Genomic DNA, 18,671 nt, shown 5'->3' with positions numbered 1-18,671 from the left:
AAAAATACATAAATGGTCCCTATGGTTTACCCATAGTCACAAACCCAGTCTCTGCCACTTGAAAAGACCAAAATACCCTTACACTAACGGATGAACAGTAACGGCGTCAGCAAAAAGGGTCATTGATGCAAGTTTTGGAAACCATAGGGACCATATTTGTCAAAAAAAATTAACAGGGACTGACTTTGTGACTTTTAGCAAACCATAGGGACCATTTTTGTAATTTTGTCTTTTATTTTTAATTTGAACAAGATTGTTACTAATTTGGGAACGTAATGGTTTTCGAAGATGATAACACCCGTGTGGACAATAATGGTGGTGGTAAGGACTCAGGTATTATTGATGACGGATGATGATTTCATCTAATTTTATTTAATTTGTATAATAATAATAATAATAATAATAATAATAATAATAATAATAATAATAACCCTATAACCCACATACATATTTTAGAAAAACAAACCGTCTTTTTATTATGCACACTCCTAGTCCACATCTTTTTCTACAAACAATTCATTTCGCTTTTGCTTAAAACCACCCAGCTATTCACTTCATGACTTAAATATCTAAATAAAATCATTTTAATAAATAAAACATTCGATATTATATAACAAAAGACTCCTAAAAATAGTATTGGTTTTATATGTACTTGAAAAAAGTTAAGAAAGATTAGTTTGCTTCTTGATGCTTATGAGCAACTTTAAAAACAGGATAATATCCATCAAGATCAAGGCGATCTAGTATCTCTCGAGTACCCCACAAATAAGAAGAATGGCCCTCTATCACTTCTGTAACATCAACCTGTACCCACAAATTAATAATCATTGTTTTTATCGATTAAATCTTGTGAATAGCGTGTAAAAAAGGGTATTCAAAAAAAAAAAAAAAACTTACGTTCTCGATTCCGGGAACATCCACCGGTTGAATTCCAGCTAATCCTTGACTAAGGAGACTGTTTAATTAACATGGTCAACACTTGGAGATATATAAATAGACCAATAATACAAAATATTGTACAAAAGTGTGTAAATCAAATATCCTTTTTACTTTTTTTTCCTACACACTTAAGATTGTGACATTTGTCATATTTAATAAAATTAATAAATTTTTATTACACTTGCCATCATCTAAAAATAGGAAGAGGATGGATAAAAAGAATAAGTAGGAGACTATTTAACTTCTCTAAATTATTAGATACATAAAATATAAAGTAACGCGTAGTTTGATGCAAATGGTTTTTAGTGAACTTCCACATGTGATCTTATCATAAACAGGGATTTAGATTTACCTTGAATAATTGATTTTAGTTGCCCAATAATGACATAAGCTTTACATGTATAAGTATAACCCATACATAATTCTTAAAAACTACAAATTATTTCATGTTGACAATCTCGTAGAATATAAAGAATTAAGCCTTTCGCTCCATGATCACTCTTCTCCACCATTAAAATTAATCATATCATGTATGGGAATTGATCAAATGATTTTGTTCTTCAATCTTTTTAATATTAAGTGGGTGTATTTCCATTTGAATTTTCCAAATCATTAAAATGTTGAAATTGCAAGAATAAGTCTTAACAAAATATAACATAAACAGGATGCATGAAAGCATATAATGCATACCTGGCACGAAAAGCTACTCCAAGCATCCAGTCAGTTGTTGAATAAGCATTTACTAATCTTCCAGAAACAACCTGCAAAACATATTAATTATTTTATTTTTAAGATTATTATTATAAGAGACTTTTTAAGCTATAAGAAAAGATGCTTGAATTCATTTACCTTCCTAATAGCTTCCCAATTTTCATCTTTAATAGCAACTGGTGCTCCAAGTAGAACAACTCTTTCCACAAGTCCAACTGAAAAGTAAATCAGAAATATGAATCTCTGCACCTTATATAATTTATTCTTCTTGTTGGTTTCCTTTTTAAAAAATTTATAAATATAGATTACCTATGCTATTTATATTTAATTATAAAAAAAATTATTTGGACTAATTTTCAATTACAATAAAAACAAGAATTAAGTTAAAAATATAATTAATGTTGGTAATAATTCATATTGGTCTTATTTAAAGGTGTAATTTATTTCATATTTTGTTATGTATTTTTGATAAATTAAGTTAATATAGTGAATAGTGATTAGGACATAAAATATTCTTTAAAAAAGTTAGGGATACAATAATGAAAATTAAAAATAATAGAGTCAATTACACTTTTGGTCCCTAAGTAACCATTTTTTGCAATTTTGGTCCATATTTGAGGTTTTGTAACATTTTTGGTCCTTATTCCAAGGAAAATGACTATATTTTTTGAACCAAATTTTCAAAAATCAGGTTTACTCAAGGGCCAAAAGTAGTCATTTTACTTGGAACAAGTAAAATGTTACAAAAACCTCAAATGAAAACCCAAAATTGCAAGAGAAAACTCTTTGGGACAAAAATCAGATAACAGGTAAACACAGGGACCAAAAATATAAATTACTCAACATAATATAAAAGGAGTAAAGTAAAAAAATAAAAAATCAAAATCAGGTTTATGTAATTACCATGACCCGTTTCAGCCAAACTCTGAAGACACTTAAAAATCGCTCGTGCTCCAAGTGAAAATCCCACTAGTGTTACAGGCCTGAAAGTTATAATTATAGAATAATTTATGATTTTTATATGTTTTACTTAAGCTTTTTTAGTACATGAAAATATGAAATAATCTGATGTTAATGTACCTGTTACCTTGCAATCCGTTGACCAACACTTCAGCAAGAAGCTTGCCAGCCTTGTCAGATCTGAGGGAGGAGCAAAATTCAATATGGCAATTCTCAAGGGACTATTTCTGTTTATATGTATAGTTGAGAGACTACTTTGTTATTTATTTATAGTTGATTGGTATACTTATATTTTGTATTTTTTCGATTTTTGGCTAATCAAAGTAAGAAGTCCAACTTTGGTGGGATTTTGAATTGTATAACATGTGGAGTTTGATTTTAAAAATGAAAAAAAAAAAAAAAAAAAAAAAAAAAAAAAGGGAAAGAATGAAAAACCTGTCCACAGCAATGGACCATTTGCTATCGATGATGTCAGTAAGAGTGAGTAAAGTTGCAGGCAAGGCTAAAGCGGCTAAAAGAGAACTTAAAACTGTCATCATAGCACCTTGTTTCATTAATTCCATTGCAATTCCTGCATCATGGATTTAATTACAATAAGAGTGTTGTTCAACTTTTTTTTATGATTTTTATTTATTTTTGGGGTTAAAGTGATTATTACTTGATGTAAGCCAATCTTGGATTGCAGTGCTTACAGCAATCAGATGCTCGGATTCCCATTGTAACACATACCTGAAAATTTGACTTAAAACTATCACTTGGTTTTGCAGATTTAAGTTTATTGTAGAAAAACTAGATTTGTTTTTCTAGCAAAAACAAAGTAAGGCAGATGTTTGTATACTATGTGATTGTAACAATTTATCATATAGTGGATTTTTCTCTTTCTCAAACCTTTGGAGTTTTCCACATATATTAATCTATTGGAAGGCTTGTTGGGAATCTTTGACACCATTTTCCCAACAGTTATAGGGGAATCTTTGTATTCTATGTGATTGTAACAATTTATCATATAGTGGATTTTTCTCTCTCCGACCTTTGGAGTTTTCCATGTATATTAATTTTTAGGGAGGCTTGTTCGGAATCTTTGAGAAAATTTTCCCAAACAGTTATAGGGGAATCTTTGTATTCTATGTGATTGTAACAATTTATCATATAGTGGATTTTCCTCTCTCCGAAGCCGAACTTTAGAGTTTTCCACGTGTATTAATCTATTGGGATGCTTGTTAGGAATCTTTGAGACCATTTTCCCAACAGTTATAGCGGTATCTTAAATATATATACATTTAAATACCTTTCCAAATTATCATTTTGTCCTTCCCAAGGCCTTAAAAAATCTTGTTCCTCAAATACAAATCCTGACACCATGATTCCAACAGCCAACCTCTGGGAACACAAGGTTTAATGAGAAATCTTTCATCAAGAAACTAAAAAAATAAAAATGTTTAAAGAAACTTACGCCTTGATTGTGGTTTTCCCCTATGCCTTTGAACTCAAATTCATCCACACTTCCTGTCCTTCTAGCCATTTTAGTCCCCGAAAGTCCAGCCCCAGCAGCTGGATCAATTCAAGTATTAATTATTCCTTGTTTAATGACATTAACTCATCCCATTAGAATAATATCATTAATATTTAACTACAATTTACAAATTCTTTCATATTAGCAGATAGCACCCATTCCTTTGTACATAACTAACCTCCAAATGATGCAGCTACTGCAACAGAACCTGCAACACTCCCTGCAGCACTTGCAACAGCAGCAAATCCACCAGCTCCAATCACTGGAACAATGGTGCCTAATGTAGGTGCTAAAGCACCAACTCCTGATGCAATTGCTGGAGCAGCTAAACCTATTGAAAATGTAACAAAATAGTGTATGACATTTATAAAAATAAAGAAAAATGAAATGTGTAAGTTTTTTTTTTTTTTTGAGAAAATGAGATGATCATATCATCATACCACCAGTGATTGCCATTAGGGTTCCACCAGTTACAGCAGCTGCTCCAATCAGACCTCCACGTTTCCACTTCTCCCATGAGTCATCTGAAGTTTGTACATTTTCGACTCCATCATCTTGTTTCAAAACAGCCATTGCTGAACATGAAATAACCACCTCAATTGCTTCCTACAAAAAAGGAAATCTCCCTTTGGTAAATTGATATCGTATGCAATGATGAAAACAAAGACATTAATAGAAAAGAGTCAAAGACAATATCCTATGATATTTTATATTAGACTTCAAGATGTTTTAGTGCAAAACCAATGTCAAAAACATAAAAAAAAATAAAAACTATTTATTTGATATATGAAGGGATGCTAAAGTGGTAAGACTGTGATTTAACAAAGCAACAAAACCTTGAATCCAATAAGAATTGGGTAAGGGGGTTAATCCTATCTCCACCCAGGGTGTAAGCATAGAGCAGATACTAGCACTAAAGTTGAAAGTAAAGAGGCGACATGAGTAAGAATGTAAATACTATACGCAAAGCACAAACAGGTAAAGTATTGGTGGAATTAGGGAAGGTGTAAAGTGAAAGAAAGTGAAACTATGCATATACACATGCACAAGTTGAAGAGTGAGGGCCCAATGGTGTAAGCATAAAGCAAATACTAGCACTAAAGTTGAAAGTAAACACAAGACAATTTAGAAGAAAGCAGATGCTAGCACTAAAGCTTAAAGTAAAGAGGCTAAATTAAAGCAAAAGAAGATCCTAGCACTAAAGTTGAAAGTAATAAAGGGGAAATAAAGAAGAAAGAAGATATTAACATTAAAGTTGAAAGAAAATAAGGGAAAATAAAGCAGAAAGCAGATATTAGCAGTAAAGCTAAAAGAAAATAGGGAACAATAAAGCAGAAAGCAGATACTAACAGTAAAGCTTAAAGTAAAGAGGCTAGAATAAAGCAAAAGAAGATTCTGACACTAAAGTTGAAAGTAATAAAGGGACCTAAAAAAAGAAAGCAAATATTAGCATTAAAGCTGAAAGAAAATAAGGGACAATAAAGCAGAAAACAGATACTAACAATAAATCTTAAAGTAAAAAGGATAGAATAAAGCAAAAGAAGATCCTAGCACTAAAATTGAAAGTAATAAAGGGACCTAAAAAAAAAGCAAATATTAACATTAAAGCTAAAAGAACATCGGGGACAATAAAGTAAAAAGTAGATACTAGTAGTAAAGCTAAAAGAAAATAAGGGACAATAAAGCAGAAAGCTAGAATAAAGCAAAAAAAGATCCTAGCACTAAAGTTGAAAGTAATAAAGGGACATTAAAGAAAAAAGCAGATATTAGCATTAAAGTTGAAAGAAAATAGGGGACAATAAAGCAGAAAGCAGATACCAGCAATAAAGCTAAAAGTAAATAGAGGACATGAGCAAGAATGTAAATATTATACGCAAACCACAAACAGGTAAAGTATTTGATGGATTTAAGGAATGTGTAAAGTGAAAGTGAAACCATGTTGATTTGGGGATACAAGAAAACAAACCATTTTAATCCACTTGAGTTCAAACCACGTTGTGAGCAACCTCAAAGCAGCACGATGACGAGCATCATATCCTTTTGGAGGTCTTTCAGTTGTTTTATCATCTTCAGGTGTATCAGCCAAACAAGCTGAAAGAAGCTCATATAAAACCGCAACTTTTCTTTGATTCCCAATCAATCCCACCTCTTCAAACCTTTTTTCTTGCACTTCACTATTGGACGCAGTAGGCACTTGTTCAGGTCTTGGTGACTTACAATCTTTCTCTTCCTTCTTTTGAAGGTGCTCCTTTGTTTCAGCCATTGATTCATTAACTGAGAATTTTTCACGCCATTCATGTGCGTATAACCGATGCTTCTCTTTTTTATGCTCAAAATGTTCTGGAGATGTTTCTATATTTGATACCATTGCATCTACAGCTTTGGATAATGCAAGTTCTTGTTCTGACACTTCCTTAGAAGCACTTCCATCATTTTCTTCCGCAAGTACTCGTAAAAACTGAAAAATTATCAATAAAAACTGTTGATTATGAAGTAGATAGAAGAGTTCATATGGAATAAACCAAGTATAATACTATAATCATGTCAACTAATTTGATTCAAGCATGAAAGTATATGAAGTTACATACTGATCCAACATTATGCCTGACATTAGAAGAGATAGCAGTTGTCTCCAGATCAGGCCAAGCTGCACTTTCAATTTCTAGGAACCTGTTCTTGATAAAGATACATAAAACTTAGCAATAGGAGTTGAAAATATAAAACAACGAGTATAAATGACTAAGAAAGACAATAAAAAATGTTTGGATGTAGTGGTTTTATATCTGAATCGTTGAAAAATGTTACATAGTTCTCAAAATAGGTCAATTTTGTTCAAGTTACATACAGGGTAAGCATTTTAAATTACATAAAACAAAAAAGGCACTCAGATAGATACATAATACGATAATAACACCATTGATAAGTGAAATACAAATGAAACTATTATAATTGGAATAAGTTAAATTCCAATTTGTCGAATTTATAATCCCCAATCATTTAGCGTTTACGATAAGAAGAAGAAATTGAAAGTGAATCACTAAATTGATGAAGCGTTTGTAAATTACAGAGTTAGGTAGCTAGGGTTGATTAATTGAGAAGAGGAAAACCTGAAAATAGGGCGGAGGAGACCGGAGGACTCGTGGACCCAAAGGCGACGTTCATTGGAGAAGGAATCGGCGGCGATTGCGTTGGCCAAAGGACGAGTCTGGTGGATCTGGACATGGTTTAGGGCGAGGGCAAACAGTGCTCCGGCAGCACGTTTCTTCGTCTGCATTAACGTTGACGACATTGTCACGGCAACTCCAAATAACTACCACCTCTGCATGTGTTTCAGTTCCCTTCAATTCCCTCAAATAATAAAAATGAAATGAAGTAACTACTTTTATGTCAAGATGTAATTCGTTGTAATGAAAAAGTTGTATTTGTAAATTTAGAAATTTATATGGAGTTTTTTCATAATTTGAATTATATTTTATTGTTTTATATTATTAGATATAGATAAATAAGATTTAAATGGGGCATCTAAAACTTTTTGTTTTACCTACAAAAAGTTGGTGTTTTGTAATAGATAAAATGTTTTCAAGAGGACGGGTATTCGGAGGCCTTGTACGAAAATCAAAGTGAGACGTGATAACAAATTTATTATAAAATATTATTAAATAATTTGTATTGTTAAATTCAAAACTTAAAGGTGAAAACAAACATTAGCTCCAATTATGTTATTGATATTAGTGACTTCAATTTTTCTTTTGTGAATAAAAAACCAAAATTGTTTTATATTGTTTTTGGTATTAAAACATTCACTCCAATTAACTAATAACTTGATAAAATATGCACACAAAATATTGAATCCTGAAACATATTTATATTTTTCTTTGGATATAGCTAATTTCATTAAATAATTGGTAGGTTGTAAAATTTATGATTAGATTTTAACTTTTTTTATTTTCTTCATTTTTTTCATAATTCAAATGACTTCAAGATTGTAACCAAATGTTACAGTGTGGATATAAGAAATCGGCCGATTTTATTTAATGATAAATCATAAAAATGTATTTTACGAATATACCAACATTGTGTGTGTGTGTGTGTGTGTATATATATATATATTTGTCCTCGGAGGCCCCATACGACCGCACCTCCCGCACATCCCTAGGGCTGCCATTGGTTTTCGATCTTTTTTCATGTCTACGAAATAAGATATGGACCAAAAAAAAGTTAATGTCTTTGGTCTTCAATAAAATATATTGTTTATGGCGGTGGCGGTGGCGGTGGCGGTGGCAGTGGCGGTGATAGTGGTGGTGGTGGAAAAAGAAATACTATGATATTAGGGTTATAACTTATAAAACATCTTCTAAAAGCAGAAACTATTTTTTGTCCTTTCAAAAAAGATATCAAAAAGACATTTTTATGTGTTTTGTCTTCTAAAAAACAATCTTTTTCTCGAATGTCTTTCCGTCTACAGACATAAGAATTCAAAAAAACATTTTGCCAAAAAACAAACATCACCTTAGTAATAAAAAGGTTTCCTCTAGTTAATGCTATGAAAGCAATATTATATATGGATATTATGCCTGCGTGAAAACTTGATAAAGAAAATTAAAATCTAGGGTCATTAATTTAAGGGTTAATGTCGTAAAATTACAAGTAATAGTTTGTTGTTGGATTGGTAATCTTGCAAATGTATTTGGTATGTCAATAAAAAAATATAGTTCGCCTCACTATCTATGTAGATTTATCATATTGGATGTCACAGTATACGTCATGTCAACACCACCATATAAATACAAGTGAACATGTTCTCTCATAGACACAAAACATGACTATCGGTATATCCGGTTGAAACTCACTCCGATAGTACCCAAAACAATATTTATTAGTTCATTGAGTTCAATCAAAAAAAAAAGTGACCTAAACATTAAATTTAGTATTACTATTGCTTGCTATTTTATTACATTAACCCTTAATTTAAATATACTATCTTACGTAAAATGTTATATTTTCATTATAACTGGAACATAAAATACTATAAATATTCTTAATTTTCTGTTTTGTCTCCTACGTATTCTCATCTTTTTTACACCTTCAAGAAATACTCGAGAAATTAGTCGTTGTTCATTCTTGTTTCTATCTTTCTACTAAAAATTTCTTCTAGATTCCTTTATAGGCTTTCAGCATTTCATAACAAATTTGTAATGATTTTATTCAATGGCAATTCAGTAACAGTTTTTCCTCAAGGTTTCTTGATCAAAAAGACAGCAAGAGAAATACAATCAAATAACCAAACCATTTTAATATAATATTATTAATCGCTAAAGTAAATATAAAACTTGGTGATTTACTTGATAAATTCAATTGAATCGATGAAAACAAAAGACAATTGTATTGAGAATTTGAGATCATTATGACCCACCCAAGGACTTAATTTAATCAAGGCCAGTTACGTTAAAACTACACATATCCCACCTGACATTAACACGCCTTATATATATAATATATATAATATAATATAATTGATTTTACAAAAAAAAGGTCAAACCCGCCGGAAACCAGTCAAACCACCAACCCTCTCACCCTCATGGGTGCAGATACTTGCATGAAGCCCCCTTCTTACACCTCCCACTCTCATAAAATCTACACACTCTCTGCCCTTTCGATTGCGGCCTCGAATACCCACCACCACCACTGCCTCCACCACCACCACCACCACCGCCGCCGCTACCACCACCACTACCCAATATAGACTGCTTGTTCCATGAACTCCTACTGCTCCTGCTATACCCTGTATCCTCATCATGATGAGCCCTACCACTACTGTTATATCTCTCTCCACCACTGCCGCCAGCACCACCGCCGTATCTCCGCTGGTTCTGGCTCTGTTCCCATTCTATGTTCCCGCTCCGATTCCCTTGTCTTCCTGAATGACTATATTTATCTGAATCCAGCTCTCGTGGGTCAAACGGGTCCAACCCTAAAGTCAACGGTGGCGGCAGAAGTGGCGGTTGTGGTGCTTCCGGCTGGATAAACTCACCTTCCTCCTCCTCACTCACCGGAAAAGCTTTTGTCATCATTCTTGAACCACCCATCTTTGGTGCTTGCATAAGTTCGCCGGATTTGAATTCCGACGGGTGTACAATGCCACCACCATAGCTGATTCCCGAGTGAACCGGAGCAACGGACGGAATGTAATTCCCGTTTCCCACGTTGATTTTTGTTTCGATGTCCACGTCATCACCTTCAGCTTTAGCCGATCTGTTTATGTCAATCATTCCTCCCTCTGATTCCGGCCACTTAAAACCCATATTCCCTGGATTACTACTTCTCTGAGGGGCAATAAAGGGATTTTGTGACATTTTCATGAAATCAAATCCGACTAGATGTTGATGTTGATGTTGCTGTTGATGTTGATGTTGATGTTCATCTGGGGTGGTGGAATGACATGGTAATTGAATATCTCCACTAGAACTAAACCCGTCACTTCTTGTACCTTGATCAGGGGTAGGGCTAAATTCGTCAAATGACCCGTTAAATAAATCATCAACAAAACTATTCCTTCTAGAAGTAGGTGATGGTAATCCGTATTGTGATTCCATCGCATCAACTTCCGCCAAAAGATCAGAAACGGATTCCTCCGCCAAAGTGCTGAATTCAATCATTTCCGCCATTCCATGCCATGTTGGCAGATCATTACCCGGCTGTGATGGATGGGCATTTTGGTCAATATTTTGGTCAATGTTGGAAGTCGGAGTAGCAACATGATCTCCCGCTACCTCGACCGGCTTCATTGATTCCCATTCCTCCCGTTTGACCCCCCACCCATCGGTTTCCGCCGCAAGTTTTGCCCCACCAACTACCAGACTCGAAGCACTGCTCCAGCTCGGCGGATTTCCCGAATCCGGAATCGGAATCTTCGATTCCGGAGCCGATTCTATCTTTTTCTCTTCATCGATCACCTTCTCTGGAATCGAACCAGGCACTTCAAATACAGCCGTTTCTGGATCTTTAGAGTCTGTAGGAACTTGTTCCGTTTCCGTTTCTGTTTCCCTCGGCGCATCACCGGAATGGAGGTTTCCGGTTGACTCATTAGACATAGTCAAAGACACAACACCCGTCATGTTAAACTTCAAGTTATTATTTCCATTCCAGTTCTGCCCATGGCCAGACGACCCATCAGAAAACTTCTCATGATTGACAGAAACCGGAGCAGAAGAAGGAATCACAGAAACATCAGACGACGGAGACGGAACCGGAATCGGAACCGGAGTCGGAATCTCACTAGCCACGGTTTGGTTACAATCTTTATCCCCCGGAATCTCATTCCCATTCCCATTCTCATGATCATGGTTTTCAAACTGTTCTTTTAACAAATCATTCAAAAGGACGGATTTGTTCTCATTATTTGCCCATACCCTCATGTCAACAGGAAAGTAACCGGTTGTACTCCATTTTTGAAGCTGGATTATAGAAAACGGGCCTTGAACTTTTCCATTTGGATCGAGGTAATGCCACAATGTCTCATTAAGACAAAACGTGTTGTTCTTAATGGGGACAGATGAAGAAGGTATTGTTGTTTCTTGAACACTATTGGATACTGATGAGCTTAATTTAGTGATGGTTGAACCATTACACTCAATCTCATGTTCTGTTTTACCAAGGCCAGGGGTATCTTTGGTATTTCCTTCTTTTGTATTTCCTCCCTCTTCATCATTTGAAACATTTAAGTTTTTTAATTGCTCGTTTTTCCTTGTTCGCCCATTTGCATCATTGGAACTTCCTGCTCTTTTTTTAGGAGATCGTGAACTCTTCACCCCACAATACTTTGACTCCATATCATCTCCTATAAAGTTTAATCACAACACTCGTATAAATATTATAATAAATCGTAATTTACAATTTTGGTCCCTGAAGGAATTGGATTGCAGTTTTGGTCCAAAACTGTAAAACCAGTATACCACAAGGACCAATTTTGTAATTTTCTAAAAGTCGGCTAAACTCGGGGGACCAAAATTGTAATTAACTCTAAAATATATATATATATATATATATATATATATATATATATATATATATATATATAATATATATATATATATATATATATATATATATATATATATATATATATATATATATATATATATAGTGAAGATTACCATGTTCTTTGTTGAAATACTCTTCAGTGTCATCTGATTCATAATCTGGATTCATTTTTGGATCTGAATGGACTTCTGGGATTTCTTGTAGTCTGTGTTCTCGTTCATCTAGAGTCTTTAGAAGTTGAAGTTTTTCTACACATTCTCTATATGTGGGAATTGGTCAAGAAAATCCAAATTTTAATAATTATTTTAATTTTAAAGTTATTGATTATGAAAGAAAATGAAAATATAAAAAAAAATAATGTTGCCAAAGGATATCCCTTCCTATGCCCTTTTTCATTTGCTACATCACGAAGATGATTGAGCCGCAATATCTCCTTTTCCATCCACTGAATTGCATTAAAAAAACAAAAGAGGAAAATAATTAATTTCAGCAAAATTAAAATATATATTAATATTTTATCAAGGGATTAAAAAAAGAAACAACTATGTATAGTTGTCCAGATTAAGTGCTTAACCAATTAAGCTCATTATTAAAAAGAAACAGCCCGTAAAGTATGAACTCTATCATAGTTACAAAACATCAAATAAGAAAAACAAAACTAAATTACAAGAATGGTCCCTGTGTTTTTTTATTTTTACCATGTTTAGTCCTTAATTGAAACATTTTCTACTTCCGGTCGTTATTTCAAGATTCCAGAGAGTAAAACCGATATGAAACCTTGAAAAGGGACCAAAAGTTAAAAAAGTTTCAATTTTTTTGTTTAAGATGGAAATAATCAGAAAGCAGGAGGACCATTTTCGTAATTTACTCAAAAGACAAATTTAAGTGTTTTATGAAAGGCTCACATCATCTAGCCTGACTGACTGCAGGGCGATTGCCTTATCTTGTATTTCACCCTGAAAAAAAATTGAAATTAGAAATACACATAGAAAAAATCAAAAAAGGGGAAAAAAATAAATATAAAGATGTGATAGATATGGAGACTTACTACAGTAAAGTGTTTTACAAGCCCACATCTTATACTTTGTTGCAGGCGTCTACATTCTTCCTAAAAATAGCATGAAAATATTATTATTAGTTTAAAAATAGCAGATAAATAAACTCTAAAGTAAATTACATTTTTGGTTCCGTAGTATAGCTCAACTTTACAATTTTGGTCCCAAAAAAATTTATCTCTTGCAATTTTGGTCCTTACTTGAGGTTATTGCAACGTTTTTGTCCTGATTTTAAGTAAAATGACTATTTTTGGTCCCTGAATATAGCTGACTTTGCAATTTTAGTCCCAAAAAATGATTAAACTTGGAACACAGACCAAAAACATTACCAAACCTCACATAAGAACCAGAACTGTAAAACAACATATTTTGGGACTAAAAGTGAAAAATTCAGCTATATTCAGGGACCAAATTGCAACAACAGTACACCTACAATGAGTTATAATTGCAGAAGCTTATATGACTATAAAAAGGTATAACAGTTTCCATTAAGGGAAAATTAAGATTCCCAATTATTGAATTATATTATATCATAACACAGATGAACATAAAAGACATACTACTTGACAATAATACACATGCTCTTTTAAGCAATCAGAGGTTTACTAATAGTCTAATATGGCTGAATTTTATAATTTAGCTTTAAGGGAAATAAATAAAAATACATGTAGTAGTTAGTTAGCTACTACTTTCTAAAAACCCTAATTAATTACCAAACTAAAACTGTAAAAGAATATATTTTGGGACTAAAATTGAAAAAATCAGCTATGTTCAAGGACCAAAATGCAATTTGCTATAAATTCAATGAAGCAACAAAAGTACACCTACAATGAGTTCATTTAAGCAATCAGAAGTTTACTATAATGGCTGAATTTTATAATTTAGTTTAAAAGGAAATGAATAAAAATACATGTAGTTAGTTATTCTATAAACCCTAATTAATTACCTCAGAAAATTCTTGATCTGAAATTGTATCAATCGATATAGTCTCCTTCTTGTCTAAATTCAATACTTCAAGCATAAAATCTGTTAACTTTCCATCAATCTTATACATTACATCCACCTTACTTGTACCTAAAAATCACATTATAAACTTTTAGCAAATAAAATAAAAACCTTAAACAATCCAAAAAACTGAAATAAAAACATTACCTACAACTTTCACAAGCCTGTACATATCATTCTTCTGATCACTACCAGATACTCTTATCCTCACAATGGACCCCACCACCTTCCCATGGAAACTTCCACTATCTTCTAGAAGCTTCACCATTAAATCCCTTCTTAGGTATATCAAATTCATATTATGAACATCAATTGCTCCAAATTCATCCAATTTGTTTTGTGATCCACGTTCCATTTCTACCCCTTTACTTCTTCTCCTTCGTTTCTTCTCTTTAACCACAACCACATTCTCATTGGTCCAATCAGGATCATCTAATATTCCAGTGGTATTGACCGAATTGTTGACTGTGGTTTTACATAAATCCTCTTCAATGAAAAAATGGTACTCCAAATGTGTCAACATTTCAATGTGTCCAACTCTTGGTTTCCCAAAAAGATTTTTTAGCCTTGAATCGCATATGATTTGGTTTTTCTTTTTTGGGTCACGAAGATTATTTCTTTTTATATATTCCATTAAAAGTGATTGGACATCAATTCGGGATAATACAGATGTGTTCCCGTTTTTCATGTATGAAACAAAATCCAACAGCTCTTTTGTTGCCCAATCTTTTGACCCTAATTCATCCTTCTTGATCAATGGTTTTTCTGTAATTACAGATTCTTTATGGGGTGGTGTTGTATTGATATGAATATGATCTTCTATTTTTCTTCTTTTGGATTCGTTTTCTTCACGATTATCAAATGATGTTGATGTTGTTGTTGTTGTTGCTGTTGGTGGTGGTGGTGGTGGTGGTGTTGCTGTTGGTGGTGGTGGTGGTGCTACTGCTGCTGCAGTTGGTGGTGGTGGTGGTGGTGGGAGTAGTGGGGGTGGTGGTGTAATAATGGTGGTTGATGGAAGAGGTGAAGGTGTTGTAGAAATTGTAGTGGATATTTTCCATGGGTTTTTAGCTTGAGTGAGTTCGTCTAGAGTTAATGATAATTTCCCTTTTAAGTAAACCCAATACACCTTGAAAAGATATTCCCAACTAAGTTTATCATCAAAATCTGCTTGAACCTGAACAGCTTACAGATAATAATATGTAAGAGAAAAGAAAAAAAGAAAAAGTAAACATTTAAAGAGTGTCGCGAAAATAGCAACATGTGATTAATGTTGAAATCATAATTTTCCATTTGTAACTAAGAATGTTAATCTAGTAAAGTGGAAATAAATAAAGTTAAATAGTCACATTCACTTTTTCGATGACGCGTAAATACTGAAATCTTAATTTGAAGACATGAAATAAACATGTGAAAGATGTAGAAAAATCTTGATTATGTAACCTAATTGATAACCTAAGAGAGAAATTATTAAATATAAAAAATTATGATTTTGCATACCTTTCCATCTTCTCCTTGACCATTATTTTCAATCAACATGATTGTTTTCATGCAAATAGTGCAGAAGCCTTTATCACCTCTAACACAAACATAATCAGACTTCCGAATGCAACTTCTGCACAATGAATATGTACAAGTGTAGCACATATGATGAGCTGTCTTCTCACATATACTGCATATATGCCAGCCTGGAATTCATAAAAATAGTATATAATATAATTAGTAAAATTTGGAAGCATTCTCTACTACTATTATTTACAGTTAATATTTCTACCCATTTGAATTACATAATAGAGGAATAGACAGACCATATTCAGTAACAAATTAACAATAATCAAGTGGTCACCTGGTTTTGATACATGATATTATTTAGAATTAATCAGTGGATTCTTTTGAATTTTATTAAATAACAATGCAAGAATTTACGGAGATTAATATGTTTTTCCCTAGTTAAAAGTATCTGATTTTATAGGACGAATACTTGTGTACAAAGATAATAACAAATAAGCTTTCATCTAAACTACTAAGTAGATCATAAATGGTAAAACCTAAAGATAAACATAACAAGGTGAATAGCAATTCTTTCTTTCATGTCTTGTATTCAAATACAGATCCTTTTGGCATTATCCATTAATGCATTTTTCTTCACTACTTCGCATAAACAAGGCCTTAATTTTAATCTTCCCAACACAGAATCAAATTAATATATGGACACAGTTCTTATCGCAACTTTGTTGTATTGATTATGGGCTTTTAAATGGTGTTGTTGATGATGATGCATTAGGTTTCATTAAGGTTATTAGTTTTCTTCTTATCTTAGTAAACGTATAGCCATTGAACTCCACCTCCTTTGTTCCTATTATTGGCACAAAACACCAAGTGATTGAGAAGTTCCCAATTAACCCTTGTTTGTCAAAAGCCACATATTAAATGATACACCATGTAAGATAACATACAAAGGTTGTAACTAACAACAAGCAACTTCTACTGTTCTACATCAGAATAAACTTTCAACCAACTTTGGGGTGACCTATACATACAAACTCATGTTTGCATTCTTAGTAAAGTTAGTTTGACACAGAAAATCAAAATGAAAATGGGATATGAAAACAGGTTGCAACACTAAAAAGAACCATGCATCGAAACTAGGTAAACATATATAAAATGGAGGAAAATGCAAAAGCTCAAATGCGACACTTGTTGATCGATTGATGGCAGAATCTAAAAAGTCTACAGTAACATAAAAAAAGGAGCATATATAAGATTTTTCTCTTTAGTGAAAAATTAATAACTCAAATCATTACCATACTGAGTTCAAAGATCTTTTCTTGATTAAGTTCAACTACAAAAGCCTAAATGTACGAGCACGACTTATAAAGTGTCTAGTCTTTCCCATGCAAACTAAATTTGGAAGCATGATCAGTAATTCTTTATAGGGAAACAAAACCTTAACCTTTCATACATTATCTTTAAGTGCTCAGTTTCAAGGGTCCAAATGTCTTAAAGTTACTAAGTGTCTACTCTAAGTTTCACCATAATCCCTAAATTTGAAAACTTGGCCTGCATTTCTTACTAAAGTTTCCTAAGAACAAAAACCTAGCTTCATAAGGGAAGAATATAGCTGATCAAACTTCCTCGATTTTGTAAGTTACATATATAGTTTCTTGTCTAGAAGAACATCACCATTTTCATGAAGTAGGCTATAAAATTATTAGGAAAACAATAACAACATCACAAAGAGAACATACCACAATTCCATTTAGCTGCAGACTCGAAAAATGCTTCATCCCGTTTGATACAAGCTGGATGATATGCCTTCGGACAACCCCTACACCAAATAAAGCAAAAACGTGTAAATCATCAACAACAGATAAAACTCAATTCCTTAAATGAAACTGATAATCGCATGCAATTGAGCTTAAATCCATCACCCTCGAATCAATTACACATAATAAAGCAACAATTATCCTCAAAAAAAGCGCAAAAAAACAATCCAAACCTGCGATCGCAAAGCACGAGACTCCCACCATCGAAGCAAATAAAGCAAACATCTTCTTCCTCCTCCACTTCTTTATTCTTCTTAGCAGGAGGCGGTTTCACCATACCCTTAGGCGGCCGCCCTCGCTTCTTCTTCAACACTGCCCCTCCCCCTCCGCCGCTACCTAACTCCACCTTTGCTCCACCACCGGTGACGCCCTCAATAACATCCGACATACCACCGACCACCTTTGAACCATCGCCAATCGGTTGAACCCTATCGGAAATTTGACTATCGGCTACCAAATTTTGACCCTCCATCATTTCAAAAAGGTACAAAATTGATCCAAATTAGAAGTCAGTTCATCATCATCATCACAAACACAGCAACCCCAATCACCGCCAAACAAGTCAACAAACCCTAGATTCTTGTTGGAATGATGTTGAGTTGACCGACGTTGTTGAGATTAAGACGAAACCCCGAGAGAAGGATGATAAATGGTCCGCCGACTGGGGCTGAGTTTGTGGGTGTTGGGTGGGGTTTTACCTTTCGGCGACACGACTTAATCTTACACGAAAGAGAGAGAGAAAGTGAGAGCGTTGAACGCGGCCCCTGTCGATTCTTTCTTATGCTTGCCAACACGTGATCGGTTTTCATTTCTCTTCTAACAATACAACCCCTTGTCTTTCTCAACAAGACTTAAAATACCCCCGTATTCTTAAATTTATATAAAATACACTTGGAATAACTAGTAAATTATAAAAATGGTCCCTGTATAAAGTGGTTTTTACCATGTTTACTCAGAAATTGGAATTTTTTTTATTTTAATCTTTATTTCAATGTTTCATATCAACTTTCGTTTATGAAATCAACCATGTTAATTGGAATAATTTCTCGTTTTATATATAAACAGAGTCTTGTGCTACCCATGAAAACACACATTTTAGTTATATTCTTATGATGGAGCGTGTGT

General features: G+C 33.3%; 2 protein-coding genes across 3 annotated transcripts; both read right to left on the bottom strand.

Annotated features, from left to right (window-relative positions):
- Nucleotides 1-448: 448 nt before the first annotated feature.
- On the bottom strand, nucleotides 449-7,495 carry LOC145093008 (transmembrane and coiled-coil domain-containing protein STS1-like). Of its 2 annotated transcripts, XM_079031037.1 has the most exons (15): nucleotides 7,231-7,495; nucleotides 6,712-6,793; nucleotides 6,090-6,581; nucleotides 4,564-4,729; nucleotides 4,302-4,454; nucleotides 4,064-4,161; nucleotides 3,899-3,990; nucleotides 3,269-3,339; nucleotides 3,046-3,181; nucleotides 2,731-2,790; nucleotides 2,554-2,633; nucleotides 1,789-1,865; nucleotides 1,630-1,700; nucleotides 898-955; nucleotides 449-804 (listed from the first exon to the last, which is right to left on the bottom strand). In XM_079031037.1, exons 1-15 carry the CDS (start codon nucleotides 7,410-7,412, stop codon nucleotides 673-675), a joined length of 1,950 nt encoding a protein of 649 aa, XP_078887163.1. In that variant the 5' UTR covers nucleotides 7,413-7,495; the 3' UTR covers nucleotides 449-672. The 2 variants fall into 2 exon arrangements, with proteins under 2 accessions (XP_078887163.1, XP_078887164.1); XM_079031038.1 differs by lacking the exons at nucleotides 3,046-3,181; nucleotides 3,269-3,339.
- A 1,965-nt stretch (nucleotides 7,496-9,460) lies between these two features.
- LOC145093007 (uncharacterized) lies at nucleotides 9,461-18,298 on the bottom strand. The gene is made up of 10 exons (XM_079031036.1): nucleotides 17,720-18,298; nucleotides 17,469-17,548; nucleotides 15,721-15,908; nucleotides 14,371-15,397; nucleotides 14,165-14,292; nucleotides 13,212-13,271; nucleotides 13,069-13,119; nucleotides 12,538-12,608; nucleotides 12,277-12,428; nucleotides 9,461-11,960 (listed from the first exon to the last, which is right to left on the bottom strand). The coding sequence occupies exons 1-10, from the start codon at nucleotides 18,019-18,021 to the stop codon at nucleotides 9,700-9,702; spliced, it is 4,320 nt and encodes a 1,439-aa protein (XP_078887162.1). The 5' UTR covers nucleotides 18,022-18,298; the 3' UTR covers nucleotides 9,461-9,699.
- Nucleotides 18,299-18,671: the final 373 nt, after the last annotated feature.

Source organism: Lactuca serriola, chromosome 3 (assembly GCF_051521515.1).
Source record: "Lactuca serriola cultivar US96UC23 chromosome 3, Lser_US96UC23_V15, whole genome shotgun sequence".
Classification (NCBI taxonomy): Eukaryota; Viridiplantae; Streptophyta; class Magnoliopsida; order Asterales; family Asteraceae; genus Lactuca; species Lactuca serriola.
Note: the sequence above shows the minus strand (reverse complement) of the source record. Positions and strands in the feature narration are given on the sequence as shown.